General features: G+C 34.3%; 2 protein-coding genes across 2 annotated transcripts in view; one reads left to right on the top strand and one right to left on the bottom strand.

The window, feature by feature from the left end:
- The first annotated feature begins 4,628 nt into the window (after positions 1-4,628).
- On the top strand, positions 4,629-7,678 carry LOC108725447 (uncharacterized protein PFB0145c). Its single transcript, XM_018452468.1, has 4 exons — positions 4,629-4,847; positions 5,205-5,837; positions 6,350-7,212; positions 7,283-7,678. Exons 1-4 carry the CDS (start codon positions 4,763-4,765, stop codon positions 7,676-7,678), a joined length of 1,977 nt encoding a protein of 658 aa, XP_018307970.1. The 5' UTR covers positions 4,629-4,762.
- A 163-nt stretch (positions 7,679-7,841) lies between these two features.
- Positions 7,842-18,580, bottom strand: part of LOC108725578 (serine/threonine-protein phosphatase 4 regulatory subunit 1) — a 143,779-nt gene continuing 133,040 nt past the window's right edge. Inside the window, exons 5-13 of the mRNA XM_018452677.1 lie at positions 15,931-16,073; positions 15,658-15,825; positions 12,728-12,898; positions 12,332-12,615; positions 12,029-12,254; positions 11,596-11,753; positions 10,543-11,506; positions 10,187-10,463; positions 7,842-10,097 (exon numbers count right to left, since the gene is read on the bottom strand). Of these exons, the coding sequence (XP_018308179.1) occupies positions 9,916-10,097; positions 10,187-10,463; positions 10,543-11,506; positions 11,596-11,753; positions 12,029-12,254; positions 12,332-12,615; positions 12,728-12,898; positions 15,658-15,825; positions 15,931-16,073 (2,573 nt within the window). The 3' untranslated portion in view covers positions 7,842-9,915. The remainder of the gene's footprint in view (positions 10,098-10,186; positions 10,464-10,542; positions 11,507-11,595; positions 11,754-12,028; positions 12,255-12,331; positions 12,616-12,727; positions 12,899-15,657; positions 15,826-15,930; positions 16,074-18,580) is intronic.

The raw sequence follows: 18,580 nt of genomic DNA on the forward strand, positions 1-18,580 counted from the left end.
TCTGTTTAAAGCGTAAATATTAATATATGTGTTTTATGGCTGGAGAACTTCCTTAAACAATTCTAGTTCATTTCTATACTAATATAGATTAACTTTTATCTCGGGTTAATTTATTCTTTATCTTATTTAATTCTTAGGACTAGAAGAAGATAAAAAGTTAAACCGAAATTAAAATTAATCTACATTGGATAAAAATGGACATTCGCCGATCGAGTTAACTGCTGACTATGCTTAGTTATATGGAACAGAAAATATCAGAAAGTAGTTTGAGACGGTCATGAATGTCATGATCGCTGTTATTGATATATTTTTACCAAATATATTTCTATTAGAGTACAAATTTAAAAAATATTACTTTTTATTGAAATATATATATAACTTAATTGATCCAGATGGTCAAAAAGTTTGAAAAAATTCAGGAATTCCTCTATGTTGAATTTTGTAGGTGGAATCATTCGGGGTAAACGCATGTACTAGATAAGTGTGCGTATTGTCTGTATCTTAACGGGAAAGGGAGAATCATGTGGGGGAGGATGATTCCATCATGCATGGGGAGGATAGGAATTGCTTACTGTTAGCCGGTTAGTGGCGCTTGGATGCCAGCAAAAAGTAAATGACAACTGGAACTCTATGCGCAATAATAAAACAAATATACGCGTATAGTTATAAAATAACACCGATAGATTTTTAGTTGCTGGAAGTGTGTCACGCCCCAAATTAAAGAAGAAAAAAAAGGTGAGTACATGTTTTATACGTAGCATTGTAATATAATGGCGTTTTCGGCTCGACAGTGTTTGCAGCACTAACCTGGGTTGAATTAATGACGTTTCATGCTCCCTTATTGATAGAGCGAGTAACGTGAACAAATGGCAAAGCATTTTCCAACCCAGTGCAAACCCGGTCAGGCCAAAAACGCTGTCATATTGCGTAACAATATTTGAGGCTCTCTCGGCTGTTGTTAATACTGAGATTTATGGCGTCTCGGCCCGACCGGGTTCGCAGTAACCTGAGTTGAATTAATGACGTATCGTGCTCTCTTATTGGTAGAGCGTGTAACGTCAACCAATAGCAAAGCGCTTTCCAACCCAGGGTATCGATCGTGTAATTTTTTCCCTTATAGGGCGGAAACGTAAAAAGTGAAAATTTTTTGTATATAAGTACGTGTGCGTATGTACATACATAAGTTGCTTTCCATTTATACATAAGTGAAACTGAGTCTGAACTAGCCTGAACTAGTCTGAACTAGTCTGAACTAGTCTGAAGTGAGCTGAATATTTCGTACTCAGATTAATGACGTCATTGCTTGCTTATTTTGATAAAAATTTATCACATGAACACAGCCTCATTGTCTCACTTTTAAAGCGAGTTTACGAGTCCGATTCAGTCCGAGATTCGCTAAAGAACACGATTTCAATCTTGTGCAAAATTGTAGGTAAAAACTCAGTTGAATCTCATTTGTCAGAATGCAATAGGAACGCGCATTCAACTGAGTTATGACGTCACAAGTGAGGATTATCTGAGAATTGGCGTAAATGGAAAGCAACTATTTATACATAAAAATTTTCACTTTTCACGTTTCCGCTCTAAAGAAAGAGTTATATAAAAACATTGACTTTGAGTAAAGTGTACGCACGCGTATACTTAGCTGCATAAATTAACCTCAGTACTAATGATAATCAACATAACCTCAAACACATGCGCACATTTACCTTCAAAACTTTTAAATGATATTGATTCTGATTTTTTATATTTTAAGATATAATCTAGGAAGATGTCTAGAGACTATGAAAAACATACAAAGAGAAAACCCGTTACTCAAGATCAATTGGATGCAGCAATGAAATTGCTTGAAAAAGGACTTACCAAAAGAAAAGCAGCTGAGCAGATTGGCATCAGTGAATTTGTATTGGGAAAAAGATTGAAGATTCCATGTGCATCATCTTTTCAAGGACGTTTCAAGTCTACATTTGATGTTGCTCAGGAGAAACAATTCGTCCATTATTGTAAGAAGATGGACAACTTATTTTTTGGTGTGACCTTTAATGACACTCGCAGGCTGGCTTTTGAGTTTGCTGAATCAAACAAAATATCTCATCCTTTCGACTCTGCAATAAAAATGGCTGGTCGCAACTGGCTAGACCGTTTTCTTACTCGACATAAGAAGTTACACATTGATCGTCAATCCACATCTGTTAGTTTAGCAAGAGCAACAGGATTCAACAAAATTCAAGTTGACAAATTCTACAAAAATCTTGATGAATTAAATGAGAAATACAAATTTAAACCTAACCGTATCTATAATATGGATGAAATCGACATGAGTACATTTTCAAAACAAATTCCAAAAGTCACACCAAGTAAGAAGAAAAAAGTTCCCCAAAAAAATTCAAAAGTCGTATCAAGTAAGAAGAAAGAAGAAAGTAAGAAGAAAAAAGTTGATGATAAATTAGTATCATCAGAGTCAGATATCACAATCACAGTCATTTGTTGCATGAGTGCATCTGGTCATTTTATTCCTCCTGCTTTCATTTATCCTCGAAAACGCTCTGACACTGAATTACTAGAAGATGGGCCAACTGATTCAGTTTGTATGGTTTCAGACAGTGCTTATATTAACACGAATTTAATTTTAAAGTGGATGCATCACTTCAAAAAATACGCACATCCAACGAAAAACGATCCTGTTCTGCTTATAATTGACAATGACTCTTCACATATTAGTTTGAAGGCTGTTCATTTCGCTCGTGACAATGGAATAATAATGCTTATTCTTCCTCCTCATAGCAGTCATAAAATTCAACCGCTGGATATGTTAATATTCAGTTCTTTAAAAACGATATATGCAATCGAGTGCGACAAATGGATGACACAGCATCCAGATAGAGGAGTGACTGAATATCAAGTGGCCCATCTGTTCAATATTGCTTATAAGCAACTTGCAACAATATCCAATGCTGAATCAGCATTTAAAGTTTCAGGAATTTATCCTTTCAATGATAATCTTTTCAATGAATCTGACTTTGCATCAGTTTCAGTAATTGATCAAGGCAACGATGGACCAACTGCAGAATTGCATCAGAATTTATCTGTAGAATTGCCTCAGAATTCATCCGCAGAATTGCCTCAGAATTCATCCGCAGAGTTGCCTCAGAATTCATCCGCAGAATTGAATCAGAATTCATCCGCAGAGTTGCATCAGAATTTATCCGCAGAATTGAATCAGAATTCATCTACAGAATTGCAGCAGAATTCATCCACAGAATTGCAGCAGAATTTATCCACAGAATTGAAGCAGAATTCATCCACAGAATTGCAGCAGAATTCATCCACAACGATGGCACGATTGCCAGAATTGTATCAGGATTCATCCTCGGAGGATTCATAAAAAAAAGATAATGAATTTATTATAAAAAGATAATTTATTGTAAATAAATCATAACTTCTGGAATTTAATGTAATTGAATTACCTCTCCTTAGAAATACCCAATCCGAATAGTTTCAATCTGTGTTCGTTCCGTAAAATCCTGGAAGAAATCAAACTGAAAAAGAAAATATTTCTCAAATTCAGCCAGTAACCATTGTTGATCTTAGTCCAATTCCTCGAGCAATTGAACGACAACAAAGTAGACGAAAAGCAGAAAAGTCAGAAGTGATAAATTCGAGTCTTTTTAAGGTCCAACTAGAAGATAATTCTTACAGATTAGATAAATGGTGGGGATTAACCAATCAGAAGAATTTTGTTAGAATACGAATTCTAATTTATTTTTTTTATCTCAAAAATGTTAGAGCTTTTTTTCTGCCGATTTATCCCATTTGTCATAAAAAATTTCAAATCTAAAAAAATCAATGACCAGTTTCTTTTTTCGTAAAAAAAGGTGGTCTTTCTTATTCTTAGGCCCGCCCCTGATTGAATAAAAAGATAATGTATAGTCCTAAAAGATAAGTTTTCGTGTCCATTAAACATATACTAAGTTATATCAAAATAACTCGAACGGTTTTTGAAATTTTTGAAAAAAAAACGGAATTTTTTTCCAACTTTGACATCTTAATTGTATCCTTAGAAAGCCGTTTTCGACAAATCATCATATGAAGTTTTAGTTTTGAATTTGTGTGAGCAATCACCCCTTAAAATATTTTAGCGTACTTAGGATACAATCTGTACAATACAATGTCATGCTAATCATGCTAACTTCGCAGAGATATCAAAGGATTTGTGAAGTTAGCACATATCATTCTATTGATGTAAGGAAAACAACCACAGTACCAGCACTGTCCATATTTCTATAACATAAAAAAAGGAGTTTTGCATTTTTTTATATTAAAAATGGATTTTTTTTTAATTTAACGAGCGCAACTATTTTGAATGTAATTAAACATCCTCTTGATAAACAGCATAAATAAATTTTCCGAATGATGCTTCTTAAAAATACAGAAGAGAATAACGTTTAAAACGGAAACCTTTTTCTATTTTTATTTTAAACAATCTATCTATGATGACTACGTAGTCCATTTAATAATAAATAATATAATTAATAAATAAATTACTAAAAATAATTAATAATTTTTTTATATGCGACTTGAATGTAGATACGATTGTAAATTCGGACCGTGTGATTGTTTCTGTTTTCTCGCCGATAAATGGATAAAGTCGAGTTGTAACAAAGGGAGGCATGTCCGTTTCAATCTTAACACCTATAAACAATTTGGAAAACGCTCATGATTATTCGTTCTGTTTATCGGTTCCTCCCCAACGTATCGTGTTATGCCGAGATTGGCAATTCACTCGACTGTTTGGATATTGACGCTGCTCTTTTGCCTCGCCGTGACTGAAAATAAAACGTATCCAGGTATCTGTCGTCACAGTTCGTACAACTTTTTTATCTGTTCTTCCGAATGCTTCTGCAAATGCTTGCAAAGGCAACAAATGTTATTGGAACGAAAATGTTATTTATCATTAGATAAATAACTTTTTAGACGCTAAACTGATCGATTCCATTCTTTGTAAATTTCTGAATTTTAGAATCACATGATTATAAGTTTATGATTTTATCGATTTTCTTTATTCTCTACTTCATAAATTTAAGTTAAAATTGGCTTTAAAAGATTTGGCTTCTGAAAAGTTTAAATAATGAAAAAGTCATACAACAACGATGATGGTTATAAGCTCAATAAAATTGATGCTCAATCCTCTGCATTTTTTCTAGAAGAAAATGTTTACTTTTTAGATTTTCGAGAGGACAAACTGGCGCATAATTCCTCCGTAAGTTTTTGGAAGAGAAGACCATTTTGCGGAAATAAATCTCTCGAAATTATCAGATCAAAATTTCCGAACGAGACCTTGCGATTTCGAGCAGCAGGAGGTATAAATCTTGAAGGATACAAAAACGCCAGTTTAAATACAAGAACTTTGATGGATTTTAACGGTCCAGTTATAATAGAGGATCTCGATGACATGAACGATCAGAATCTCGTGAACCACATTCGCATCAAGAGAAACGAGCCGATTGTTCATCGTCGATCGAGTTCCGTGAATTTGCTTCCACGAAATTCCCAGCGCAGGACCGATGAGACAAGCATATTTAGCGACTCGACATTAAAAGGATCACGTTCGAAGTACGAGAACCAATCTGATACCATCATGGATACGACATACATAGTCCCGCAATCACGATACAAACGAGGAGTCCTGTCAGAAAACGGCCATCGTAGAAAACGCGTAAAGGGAAATATTGGGCATTCTAAACATAACGTCGAAACGAAAAACAAAAATAAGAAACACAATGCTTTGAAGTCTCCCAATCAGCTTGTCACGAAAAAAACGAAAAATCCAAATTCGAGTATGTTCTCGTTAATCTTTCGTTTCGAATATATCAGAGATTATATTCATTTTGCTAAATATGGTCATTTAATTCCTAACGTATGTTATAAGAGTAATATTTTTACAAATCAAATAAAACTCAGAATTAGACGCTCAGTATTAAGAAGAAAGAGGTTGCTTACCTAGATTCTTTATTTGTAATCTGGAAATCAGATTTAAAATAAATGTAATCCTTAGATATAAACGAAGAGTTATATTTTTATAATTACAAAATCTTAAATATATTTCAAATCATATATAAAAAATTATGGAAGTATTTAAAAGTTAAATATATTAAAAATTATATAAAAAAATGAAATCCTTATAAAGAAAGTATTTAAAACTAAAGATGTACTTTTAATTTATAGAATGTGATAGACAGAACATAGATAGCATGCATTATCGCGAATATATTAAATATTATACAAAATCAAATCTGAATTTTTAGTTTCTCAAAACGAATTCTTTTCTATTTATCTCATTTATTTATAGAAAAAAGAAATAAAAATACTCAAGAAATCGGAATACCTACCAAAACAATCGACGAGTCGCGGAAAATAGAGAAAAGGGAATCCGAAAGTAGCGATTTCAACAATATTGACAGTGCTAACGAGCAAACGGAAGCCTTAATTAATCCGAAAGAAGATGCGTCATTAATAAATAATAGAAGTTTGGTAGAACAGCGACAAGAAAACGCCGTAATGTTACCTTTTGTGCACACTGGAAAAGCGGAATTGCATGTTCGTATCGAAAAAATTCCTACGAACAAGTCGTTATTTATCAGTCTTAATAATTGGACGGATCATTCTATCGGGACTAGTCCTTGCTCGATTATGTTACCGAAATACAATACGAGCGATGAAATTCTCCATATTAACCCAAATGTTGCCTCGAATTTTGACTCCGCCGAAAAAACGAAAGCTAATAACGTAATAGTGGAGATTACTTTGAAGAAGCAAGATCTCGGAAACGTGTCTGGTCAGGAAACAAGCGATTCTGAAAATACATCGTTCTATAATACGGAAGCCGAAATGGAAGCTCATCCGGTTAAATCCAACATGCCGAGAATCGAAAACAACCGAAATATAGAAAGAGAAAAGTACGATCACATGAACGAGATGTCTGTGGAATTATCGGACGAGGACGCAAAGTTGCGAGCGAAGAGAAACCAGCAAGTTATGTCCAAGTATTTACGAAACGATAAGAACTTGAAGGAATCGACACGTTTCAAAGGCACTGAAGAAGAAATCGGAGACATGAAAAGTGAAAAGACAAGGTACAGAAGGATTCGAGGTAATCGTGCTGTGAGATCGATCGAAGAAATTAAGGATCTTGCCGAAAAGTTAATCGCCAAGGTAAGAAATTGTTCCGTCAGAAATCTTGCAGATTATATCAGAGTTTAGTGTAGAGATTCTTCGTTTCCAGATAAACGAACTGCAAGTATATGTGAGTAATCGTAGTGAAACTCTATATAACTCTATAAAAGAAAGGGATTCCCATAAAAATGCAGAACGCGCAATCAAGGAAGAACCGAAAATCACCGCAAAGAAGAAAGACATCTCAAGTTCTGCGTCCAAGATTGCCGAGAACACTGACAATCGCCAGCGCTTTGCAAAGGAAGCGATTTTAGCAGGTAAAAGACCATCCCAAATGCGTTCTAACGGTTCGAGATTCGCGCGAGGAGAGTATCGAACGAGGAGGAGATCGCGTCGCAAGTGGGGCAGGTGGATGGACTGGAGCAGCTGTAGCGTCACCTGCGGCAAGGGTCGACAGATCAGGTGGCGGCATTGCCTACAAATTGCCGGCCTGTCCCCCGAGTAAGTTCCTTGGAATATTTTGAAAGATTCCTCCTTCGACAGACGATGATCGGCGATGTTTTGCAGCGTATCAGCGATGTTGTCAGTACCATAATTTTTAAAATATTATGTAAAACAGCAATGTGATTTGACGTGGATACTATAATCTTCCGGTTGTTTAAAATGTATAGAATTATTTATTTATCTAACTGCGCTCTTCATGAATAAGGATTTCGAATCGCTTCTCGATAAGGAACGTTCGCGAAGTATCAAATTCTTTGAAATTCATTTTATTCTGTTCTTTTTTTCTGTATAACAATTTTCGTACAAAGATTTTTATCATTTCGGATCACGTGCTTGTGTTTCACATTACATAGGAACTTTCAAAGTTACAAAAATGCAATTAACAATCGATGACGATTCATCCCGAGAAAATTGTTTGAACGATGAAATTCTTGAAATTCGCAAGTTACAAACGTTATCGTTGTATAAAACTTGATGAACAAAATTTTTTTACAGCCTCGTGAACTTTCCTTCTTTATTAATTATTCATGTATAACACAGTTTGCATTTTGTATAATTGCATAACAAATCGTTTGATGTATATTTCTCATCGTCTCATTATCAAATACATAATATATTATACAGCATTTTAAACAATATCTCCTTCTTCGCCTTCAGTATTCACAAATAACCAGGATTTATTGATTAAAGAGTAAGCAGTTCAATCATATTCAATGTCACTAAGTCACACAAGATACGATTGTCCGCCCCTTGCTAATAATCGTGTTACAAAATGTTAACGAGCGTATATTTTCCGTGCAAGTAGATACGAATCTATACAATGCTTTCTGCTTTTTTTTCCCAATCAAATGGCGCAGGACTTTGCTCTATCAGCAATCCGTACATTTTTGTATGTTATAAAATCTGATATCGTACAATATTTATAAAGTTTTCTACAATACATTTTTTCTTACGTTCGTTTTCTGTGATGCTCCGATTTAAAAAATATTAATAAAATTCAGTCGACTATTTAACATTTTTATCCTATCAATTTAGGCGTAACGTAAGAATCATAGTGTATTGTATGAGCAACGTATAATTCATTAAATATTAATAAGCTAGATAACATACTCTCTATAAGCAATTCTTTGTCAAAGAATATTCAAAAGCAAATATAACATGTTTATGCGGCAAATTTTATCACAATTGGAATATTATTACGTTGTCAGTATAAGTTTTCAATCATCAACAATTTATTTTTAATTTTTTTTTCTGGGCACTTAATGGACAAGATATCCATCAAGATTGCTTTTAAATGCAAGATAAAATGGACGTTTGATAATTAAAAACAATTGTTGATAAAGATTAAGATTTCTAGCGTGCAAATATAATTAGTATCTATTTTTCTTTCATCGAACATATTTTTAGAATGTGTCAATTATCCGACATGTTTATTGAAATAATCTGTAAAATATTCTCATGCATGGCACATTCGTAAATGCTGATTTAAACAAAATGCACCTTATTTAATTTACATTTTGATGTTATGCTGCATCTTACTTTTGACTAAGTGTACAATAAAAAAATGCTACAAAATAATGATACAAGATATAGTATCGAAAGTTGTATAATCGAACATTCGTGAAATGAATTAAGCGAATGAGAAAGACAATGCGAATGTAACGCCTTCAATTATTTAATATTTGACTTATTCAGGAGAACACATCGCGTTACATATACAAATTGATCACATTAATAAAACGCATCTATTCTTCGCGCGTATGTATTCACGCATACATATGAATTTTCTTAACCATGTATCGTTACGTAATTAGTATCAATAGTCACGTATCGTGCGCATTGGCATTCACAATTTTGTCCTAGATTAAAAGGACGCAAATCAGTCAACAATGAAAATTGTAATCTTACCTATCATTCGACTACTTAAATTGTGAATGCTATATTTGATAACTTTGAGCGTTGTTTTAACATCGTCGACTTATCTGCAATTGTAATTATCCGGTAGATCTGATATATGTCAGATTGCAATCAAAGCTTGATGTTCACAGCTATTTGCACATTTTTGGCTTATCATTTAACAAGAAGTCACTTGTGTGGAAGAAGAACCAAGGCGCATATTGTGATATTGTGTGTGTGTGTGTATATATATATATATATATATGGAGTTCATTTCCCTCTTATATATATATAAAACCACAGTGACTTCGTCGCGATCCATGAGATCAGAATACATCACTATTAAAATAGTATATTTCTTGCTTGTTCGACTTGGTTATTCTCATCAGAGGAACAATAAGCTAGTATGTCTATTTGCTGCTCTTCACCTCCGGCTAACACTCGTACATCTCGGTCCACATCAACGCGCATTTTCGTAAGTATTCTTTCCACTTCTTCCATCGCGTCTATGCCCAAATTATCTACTAAAAATAAAAATATACGAAATAAGATGCAATATACCAAATCAGCGCGGTATATTATGATAATAACATAGTATCTTAATAATACTTACCACCCATCGCAATCACATCCGTTGCTATAGTTCTCGCAACGGCTAATCTTACATTAGGTACTCTATCACACGACAAACTTATCAAACATGGTAACATTTCCTTAGAAAACTTCTCTTCCGGGATTGCGTTGTTACGAATTAGGTGGGCACATACAAGCGCATAAGTTTGCCGATGTATCCACTTTTTAGCGTCTAGAACTAGAGTTTCTCGAAGTTCGTGAATAAGGGACATTACCAGAGCATCCTCGTTGGACAAGTAGCACATTATTCGTGTGATCTGAAGGAATTTGAATTCAAGTTTATAGATAAAACAATTATGAATTACAATATATATACGATAGATGCAATTATCTTACCAGTTCAAGAGCGATGGTTCTAACAGCAGCAACTTTATCTACAAGCAGTTGGAAAGACAGCGGCGCGATACTTTGGGCCACATCGCTCGGACTGAACAGACTTACAATCTCGAGCAATTGTGTGGCTAGTTCCTCTCTGAACCTCCAATTCCATTCGTTATCTGTGGCAAGGAAATCGCTCAGTCTTGATAGATATTGACAGCGATCGACGGGTTTGAGTATTTTCAGAAAAGTTGCAAAGTGCTTGAGCACACCTATTCTGACCTCGTCGAGATCTTTAATAAAACCATCGTAAATTGGTACGAGATCAGTAGCAGTGAGTTCTTCGCCTAAAATCATAGCAATCTCATGAATGCTGGATGCTAGAGTACGCCTAACTCTCCAGTGTTTCGCGCTCGACAACAATTGATAAGCCTTCTTCAAGTAATGCCAATTCTCTTTGCCCAGCGTGAGCGCGACTGCAGGAAAACTAAAGGCACAATAATGTGGGATCTCGGCACTCATGAACACGCATTGACCCGGGTCGGCCATTGATACAAAATAATTGATTAATTCTTGAGGTACGATCTCTTGTTTATTATGTTTCGCATTTAAATTCTTACAAGATTCATCACTCTTGCCTATAGAATCTTCGTCATATATATAAAATTTTCTGTCTAGATTACACTCCTCGTACTTTTCTCGTAAAGTTTTTAGAAAATCTTTTCGAACTCGAGGGCGTGTACATCTATCGACTGGAGAGATATACTCGTCATTTTGTTTTTCCATTTGTTTATCGTCATCTTGCTTTTCCTTTTGTTTATCGAAGAATTTGATCATTTCAAAGACGTTTACATTTGAGTCATCGTTTGATTGCTCGTTTATATTTGAATCATCCATATTCGAATTCAGAATAGGACCTGGATTTTTGGAAGAGGAATTCAAAAATGAATCAACTATACTCTGATCCACGAAAGGAATTTCACTTAAGGGAGTAAATGTGATTGTATAGACGTTTACATTTGAATCATCGTTTAATTGTTCGTTTATATTTGAATTATCATTCGAATTCACGACATATCTTTACGATTCATTGCCGATTGCCTTGCGGCGTGAGTAAGTTCATCATCCAGCGGTATATCCGGAGGTATATAATAATATAAAAATGGATTATATTTCTCCGCATCACGTTTTTCTTTCTCTATTTTTAATTGATACGTTATTTCACAAGACTGAAAATAAAAAAAATATAATTTTATATTTGAGTAATTTTAAATGGCATACGCACAATGAATTCATAACAAGCTTATAAGAATTTTTTGATATGAAATTATAACAAAACAAATTTATTTTTAATTAATAATGTTTATGTTTAAAAGGTGAACCATCTGTCATGATTTCTAGAACTATAAAGAAATTTAAAAAAAAAAAATAACTTCTATTGTAGCTTTCATAAAAAATTTTAACAAATGTTAATGTTATGATATATCGTTTTATTTATACATACTTTTGGACAGTCAAGTTCCGCTTTTTGGCAATCATCTTCTTTTACGGAATCATCTTCTTCCGATACTTTAACGTCTTCATGTCTCACGTTCATCATAGGCAGATAAAATGGACTTTTAGTATTATATCTGTATTTGGCATTTGCTATCATATCTTCGTCCATATCTGGTATTTGATTTTTGATCGCGCTCTTCATAGGAAAGATTCCTTCGTATGAGTAACATATACTGCGCAAACATGCATTCAAGTTAGATTAACATGAATTTAAATTGCAATGGCAATAGAAAAGTATGCCGTTGTATACCTGGGATGATTATCCTGCTTACTGATATACACTAATTCACCATTCTTATTATAAGTGACTTCGGCGAACTGCTTGGCGAAAGTTGATATGAATGGTCCAAGTATCTGAAAAGCCGATATTCGTACCCATTTGGAGTCATCAATCAAGTGCTTAGCCAGTATATCCGCAAGTAACAATCGCCGATGTTCGGGCGTCAAACAGCAAGAAACCGGCATCATGACCTCGACGCACGCTTTTCGCACGTTCCATATTCTGTCGCCGCATAGATCAATAAACATAGGAATCTAGAGACAATTCGAATACATCAGTAAACGGTACCACTTTCATTTATATTAGATCAAAATATGCCCATTAACTTTATAGCCTTCCATTTTTATATCTACAAATAAAACTTACCAATTTGCTGTACAGTTTCTCCTTTCCCACAGCAGTGCACATTTCCCCAAAGTGAGTAGCGCAGATTCTCCTCACCATCATATCGTTATCTTCACATAGGTCTAAGTATCGTGGCAGAAAGACCTTTTCTGTAAGTTCGCTACCAATCAGCGGTGCCAATCTACACATGAGCTGCGAATCAATATAAAATATGGAACGTTGGGAGAAAGTGAATAAGCATTACAAGAAATTAACATTAAGTAGATATGCGCTATCGCGTATCTATTTAACGTTAAATATAGACTTATAAACTTATGTTTTAATTTTAGCCGCTTCTCAAAATCATTTCTGACTACGCAAATTGAAGTTCTCTTAAATAGTTAAACAAGTATATGTAAACATGCGCACTTAAGTTAACAATTTTATATAAGTATATACACATATATATACATACATACACGCACACACACAATAAACGATAAGAACAATATTTTTACAGTATATTAAGTAATATTTATAAAATATTAAGAAACAGGTGAGATACATCGTTCCGTTCCGCTCATCAAAGCTGGCTGTGATATGAATCAATAGCACCACATCACAACCACTCTGATGGGAGGAACAGTCGATTTTATTCAATCTTTTCCTGAGAGATGTGCATTAGTTAATAGATTAACACTTACGCTTATTAAGATATACGAACTATATTTATATTACATTACAAAATGACATATTTTGATCACATAAATATAAATACATTTATTTGAATTATTACAAATTGCATAATCGCATTTAAATAATTAAACTGCACGAAAAAAATATTTAATCAAATATATTTCCGTAAAAAATTAATAGTTATCTTTCCCATTTTTAAAAACGTATGAATTGTAATATAAATATGGATATATACATAATATAAAATTATTTTACTGTAAAAAATTTATTATATTTTTTAAAATATTTGTATAGAAACGTCTATATCTTTTTACAACATCGATAAGATTTTTTATTTATATTTATTCACTATTCGTAACTCTTCTGTCTATTCCAATAAACTATTACAGACTTAGTTCTTAAATGTTTAAGTATAAAGAAAAACATTCTTCGAAATTTCTTTCGCACATTCCAAACTTGTTGAATTGTGAGTGTCGCAACGCTCATCAAAGCTGGCTGTGATATGAGCATCGTTATATCAGCATATTACAACCACTTTGTGAGCAACGCGAGCACGCTTTCCTCTGTAGCTGAGAATATCTTCAAAGCATCGTACGATGATCCTTACATACATCCTTTCACACTTCTGCACGACGTAAACGGAGGGCGATGCATAAAACGGCGATCCAAATCGTCAAAAATGGCTGTGATATGAAATTCAGAGGAGCAACACGCCACAACCAATTTGACGATTGGATCGCGTTCCTTCCTGTGTGACGCTATTCATCGTTTCGGATGGCTCGGATAGCTTCGTGTGGTTATTTTCAAAATGGATCTCTTGAAATTTGATGATGCAAATGTGAATATAACGCAATGGTTATCTTCCGGTAGACCTTTCCACTGTCATTCGTTTCACACAGTTTTGTCTCCAGATGTGTCGCATGTATTATCGATTCAACAGGTACATATATCGACGGCAAAAAGTGGAATCTTCTCGACGATCAATTCTGCGGGCCAGCTCATCAAAATGGCTGTGATATGACTCGAAACATTCCACAACCAATTTGATGTATCGGACCGCAAAAGGTATATCCCCGTTCATAGTGTTGTAACGGCGTTCCTCCAATGTGTCGTCTCTTGCCTCTCCATTGTCTTTCTCAAGCCTCACCTATTTTCCATTACTCCTCTTCTGTTTTGTCATTTAATTTCCCCCTTTCTCTCGCCTTTAATCACTGGAGCGCGTTGAAAACGGACACAATTTTGATCATCAAAGCTGGCTGTGATAGTCGAACTCTATGACAAACCAACTTTGATGGTAAAAGTATGCCCTCTCTTCATCAGGATGCCAGTATTTGTATTTTTCACGAACGCTCTATGCTCTCTTCGCCTTCATCTTTCCTTTTTTCTTTTTGTTGTTTATGGAAATCTTCAAGCGATGATGGCTAAGTATTCCTTGCTCCTTTAATCTTGCTCTTAAAGCGCATTTACCTCGTAAACGTACTTAAACTCCTTGCCATTCCTTTTTCTTTCCTTTTCCTTATTTCTCCTCTCATTTTCCTTATCTTCTTATCGTTATAAATTTCTTGCTTCGATTTGACGTTTGGCTCGTTTTTTCGCTGGCGCGACAGATCGTGTAATTTTCATCATGCGATTCTCGTTTTTGCGCAACATCGCCGATGCGAGCGGACGCCGCATGAAAGACAAGATAGTGAGACGCGATTGCGTAAGAACATCTCACTACCCATGTCTTTCAGGAGGAATCCGTAAATACTGAGAGCTGTATTCCTGATTTCGCATGCGAAGAAACGCGACCGCCGCGTCGTATGTATCTCTAATCGCGTGAACATAAGATCTCGAAGATTTTTTGCGCATTAACAACGAAAATTCGGCATAAAATAGACTATACAAAAGACAAATCTCAAAAAATTGAATTGTCTTAAATAATTATAGTTACATAAGAATATATATAAAAAATAAAAATAGGAAAAACCCTATTTTTAGAAAGACATCTATTTTATTTACATATTGTCTACTTATAAAGAGAAATAAATGATAAAAATGTTTGTTTCGTTCAATTTACATAATTATTTTCTTGCGGAGGACTTAAGAACTTTTTACACTGTCTACCCCGCCTTCATAAATAACTTTCTTCAAATAGCAATGTAATTTCAAGAATGTATTGTGTACAGCCTCTTTTTTTATGTCAACTCTTCTATTATTTTTACTTTACGAAAGGATAAGAATACGAGATAAGAATACGAGAGAATAGGAAGACGAATGAAGTACGAGAAACTTACGGAGATGTTCGCGTTTCGAGTATGTTCGTCGGCCATATCGTGGGATCCTAATTGCCACATGTAAGAAAGTTTTTCTATCGTAGGACAGATAATATTCTCGATCATGTTGTTATCAAGGAGGTCTCGTTTCATCAATGTTGTCAGTGCGCTTTGGGCCATTTGTCGTACCTATAGAGAAAAAAAAGTCTCAATATTTACATCGCCACTGAAATACTTTGGTTTTTGCTTTAGGTACATGTTGTTCAAAACACGACACAGGCACGATTCACTTGCCTGATTGTCCTGATCGTTCAGGTACTTCATCACGATATCGAGTAGGTGATTGCGGAGAACATCGCCGAAGAGATGCGGTGCTTCGTGGCAGATAATCGCCACATTTGGAATTTGCTCCACTAGGTCCGACCGTACCAAAGCATCTGCGAACAGAAAATGTACATTTGTAAGACTTTTGAGAGCATAAAAGACTCGTTGCGTATTCATTTCCAATTGCATTTCTAAGAATACCTACAATCAGTTTCATAAAAAATCGGGACTTGAAATGGAACTGAATTAACTAAATCGAATGTGAATAAACTCGCTATGTTTTCTTAATCTTTATTTGAACGATATATGTTTCGAAAATGGACAACATGTTATGTCCTAAAAAATTTTTTTTCTCTAAAAACTTCTAGAACGTTATAAATAGTTTCTAGAGAAAAAAAATTTCTTTTGTTCACGATCGATTTGGTTAATATATACACAATATATAGATATACGATTAGTCCCGTGCTATTTCGCGCGTGCTTTTAGTGTAGAGAGAGACATGTGTAGAGATCATGTCCGTATCTTCTGATTTCTTTTTTAAATTAATACATCTTTAATAAAAATCTGATATCGCAAATGTTTTCAAATCTCTTGAAGCTAAGAAAACTCGAACAACGGGAATTAATAATTATGCACACAAATTTTATAAAAAACTGAACGGACACCGAGTTCGTTACATACTGCCCGAATGAAGATTAAATCGTTTTTTCTTCCTGATTTACCTAGGGACCATATCGCCGTGCTATCACGTATTATCACTTCTTGCAAGCACGAGACTCACGTGGCGATATTCGCAGAAGAATCTCGAAAAGGAATGTTCTTGAGATTTAGACGTTAACTGAGGATGCGTGGCAAACGAAAGCGATGGCTTCCCGAAAAGTTACGAAGGAGGGAGATGCTAGAAGCGGGGGTGCAGAAGCTTACATTGGGCCTCATGACAGGACCATAAGCCAAAAGACTAATTCGGTGGGGGAAAGAATTGGGGGTATATACGAAACTCAGACAAGGAATGAGAAAGAAGCGAAAGTGATGTGCGTGCCATCTTGCGGACCATGGTGTCTAGCAAAATCTGACTAATCAATTCAAGCATAATTTCAGGACATTCCAGGTAAAAATTCTGGTTTTTTCAGGATTTATTCCATCGATTAATTTTCATTATTTAATTAATTTTCATCGATTTGCACAATATTATGTACTTTGTATTTAAGTTAGGATTCTATACGAATGAATTAAAATGCTAACAAATTTGGAACAATATTATTTATTGCTTTATAAATAATATCAAATAAACATTCCATCAACACAAACAATTTTTCTACTATGTTCTATTTTATTTTTCTTCTTAGTTTTTTCTTTTTTTACGCTCTGATTTTTTAGAATGAAAGAATGATAAATTCCAGGAACGTCCTGAAATTTCAGGGGTTCCCAGGAATTTTCCAGAATATATAAAATTCCAGTATAATCTCAGGATATTCAAGAACCGCTGGACACTATGCGGAGAGACTCATCAATACTGATTCTTGAACATCCTTGAACATCCTTGAACATCCTTGAACATCCTTGAACTCATTTTTTCTCCCGTATCTTTTCTGCGCGCGCTTCCCACTCGCTTTTCAAGAAAACATGTCCTTTTCAACAGTCTCTTCTCATTTTTCGTTTCTTTCTCGCGAGGTTTTCCGAAGGGTCGGTGATGCGCACTTATACGTTTTTGGCCTTTTGCACACTAGTAAGGCTATTAATCATCATCAGCGAAACTCTATTTTCCTTTCCCGCCTTTTCTGTCCAGTACATTTTTCCAGGCTATGTCGACAATATCCCGCGGCGGTATATCAAAGATTTAGAATCGCCATGTTAGTAGTATTCCTCTACCCCATTTTATGGATATGTGGGAAGAGATCTTTGTTGGACTGTATATTTGAGGGAGATTTCTTTTCGGAATCTTTATTTATTTCTTAACATGTTTCTTATATGACTCGAGATTAATTAAATTATAGAGGTTAGACAGAAATTTTCATCGTAATTTGGCAATAAATTTTGATGATAGAAATACCAATAAGTTATTTTCTCATAATAATTAATTAGAATTCTTTTCAGCTAAAAATATAATCATATCTCTCACTGACAAGTAATAATGTAAAAAATATCAAACGTTGAGATGAATGTGCTTTTCAGGAGGTCATCTTAATAATTTTGCTATTGAGATTTCGACGACACTCAACGTAATATTTGAAAGATATAAAATTACTAAACGTATATATATGATAAATAAAAACTAATAGAAATCATAGAGTTAAAAAAAGTGTATATATATATATATATTCTTATTTATTATAATTTGACGATAAATACATGTATCCACTTATTACGTTACCTATTTTTATCGTTTATGTTGTATGGTTTATTAAAAATAATAATTTATAATAAATTTATCATTAATAATTGATAAATTTGGTCAGAAATAAGATTTCTGTAGTACTGGAGACTTCAGTTTCCGTAATAATGGAGATTCATCTCGAAAGACACGATACTAAGATAAAAATATATAGATTCTGCCATTAAAATAATTTTGTTGAAAGTACACTTTGATAAAAATAATCTTATAAATTTCAATAAATATTTG

The sequence above is a fragment of the Mycetomoellerius zeteki genome, unplaced genomic scaffold (assembly GCF_001594055.1).
Source record: "Mycetomoellerius zeteki isolate Tzet28-1 unplaced genomic scaffold, Tzet1.0 scaffold35, whole genome shotgun sequence".
NCBI lineage: Eukaryota > Metazoa > Arthropoda > Insecta > Hymenoptera > Formicidae > Mycetomoellerius > Mycetomoellerius zeteki.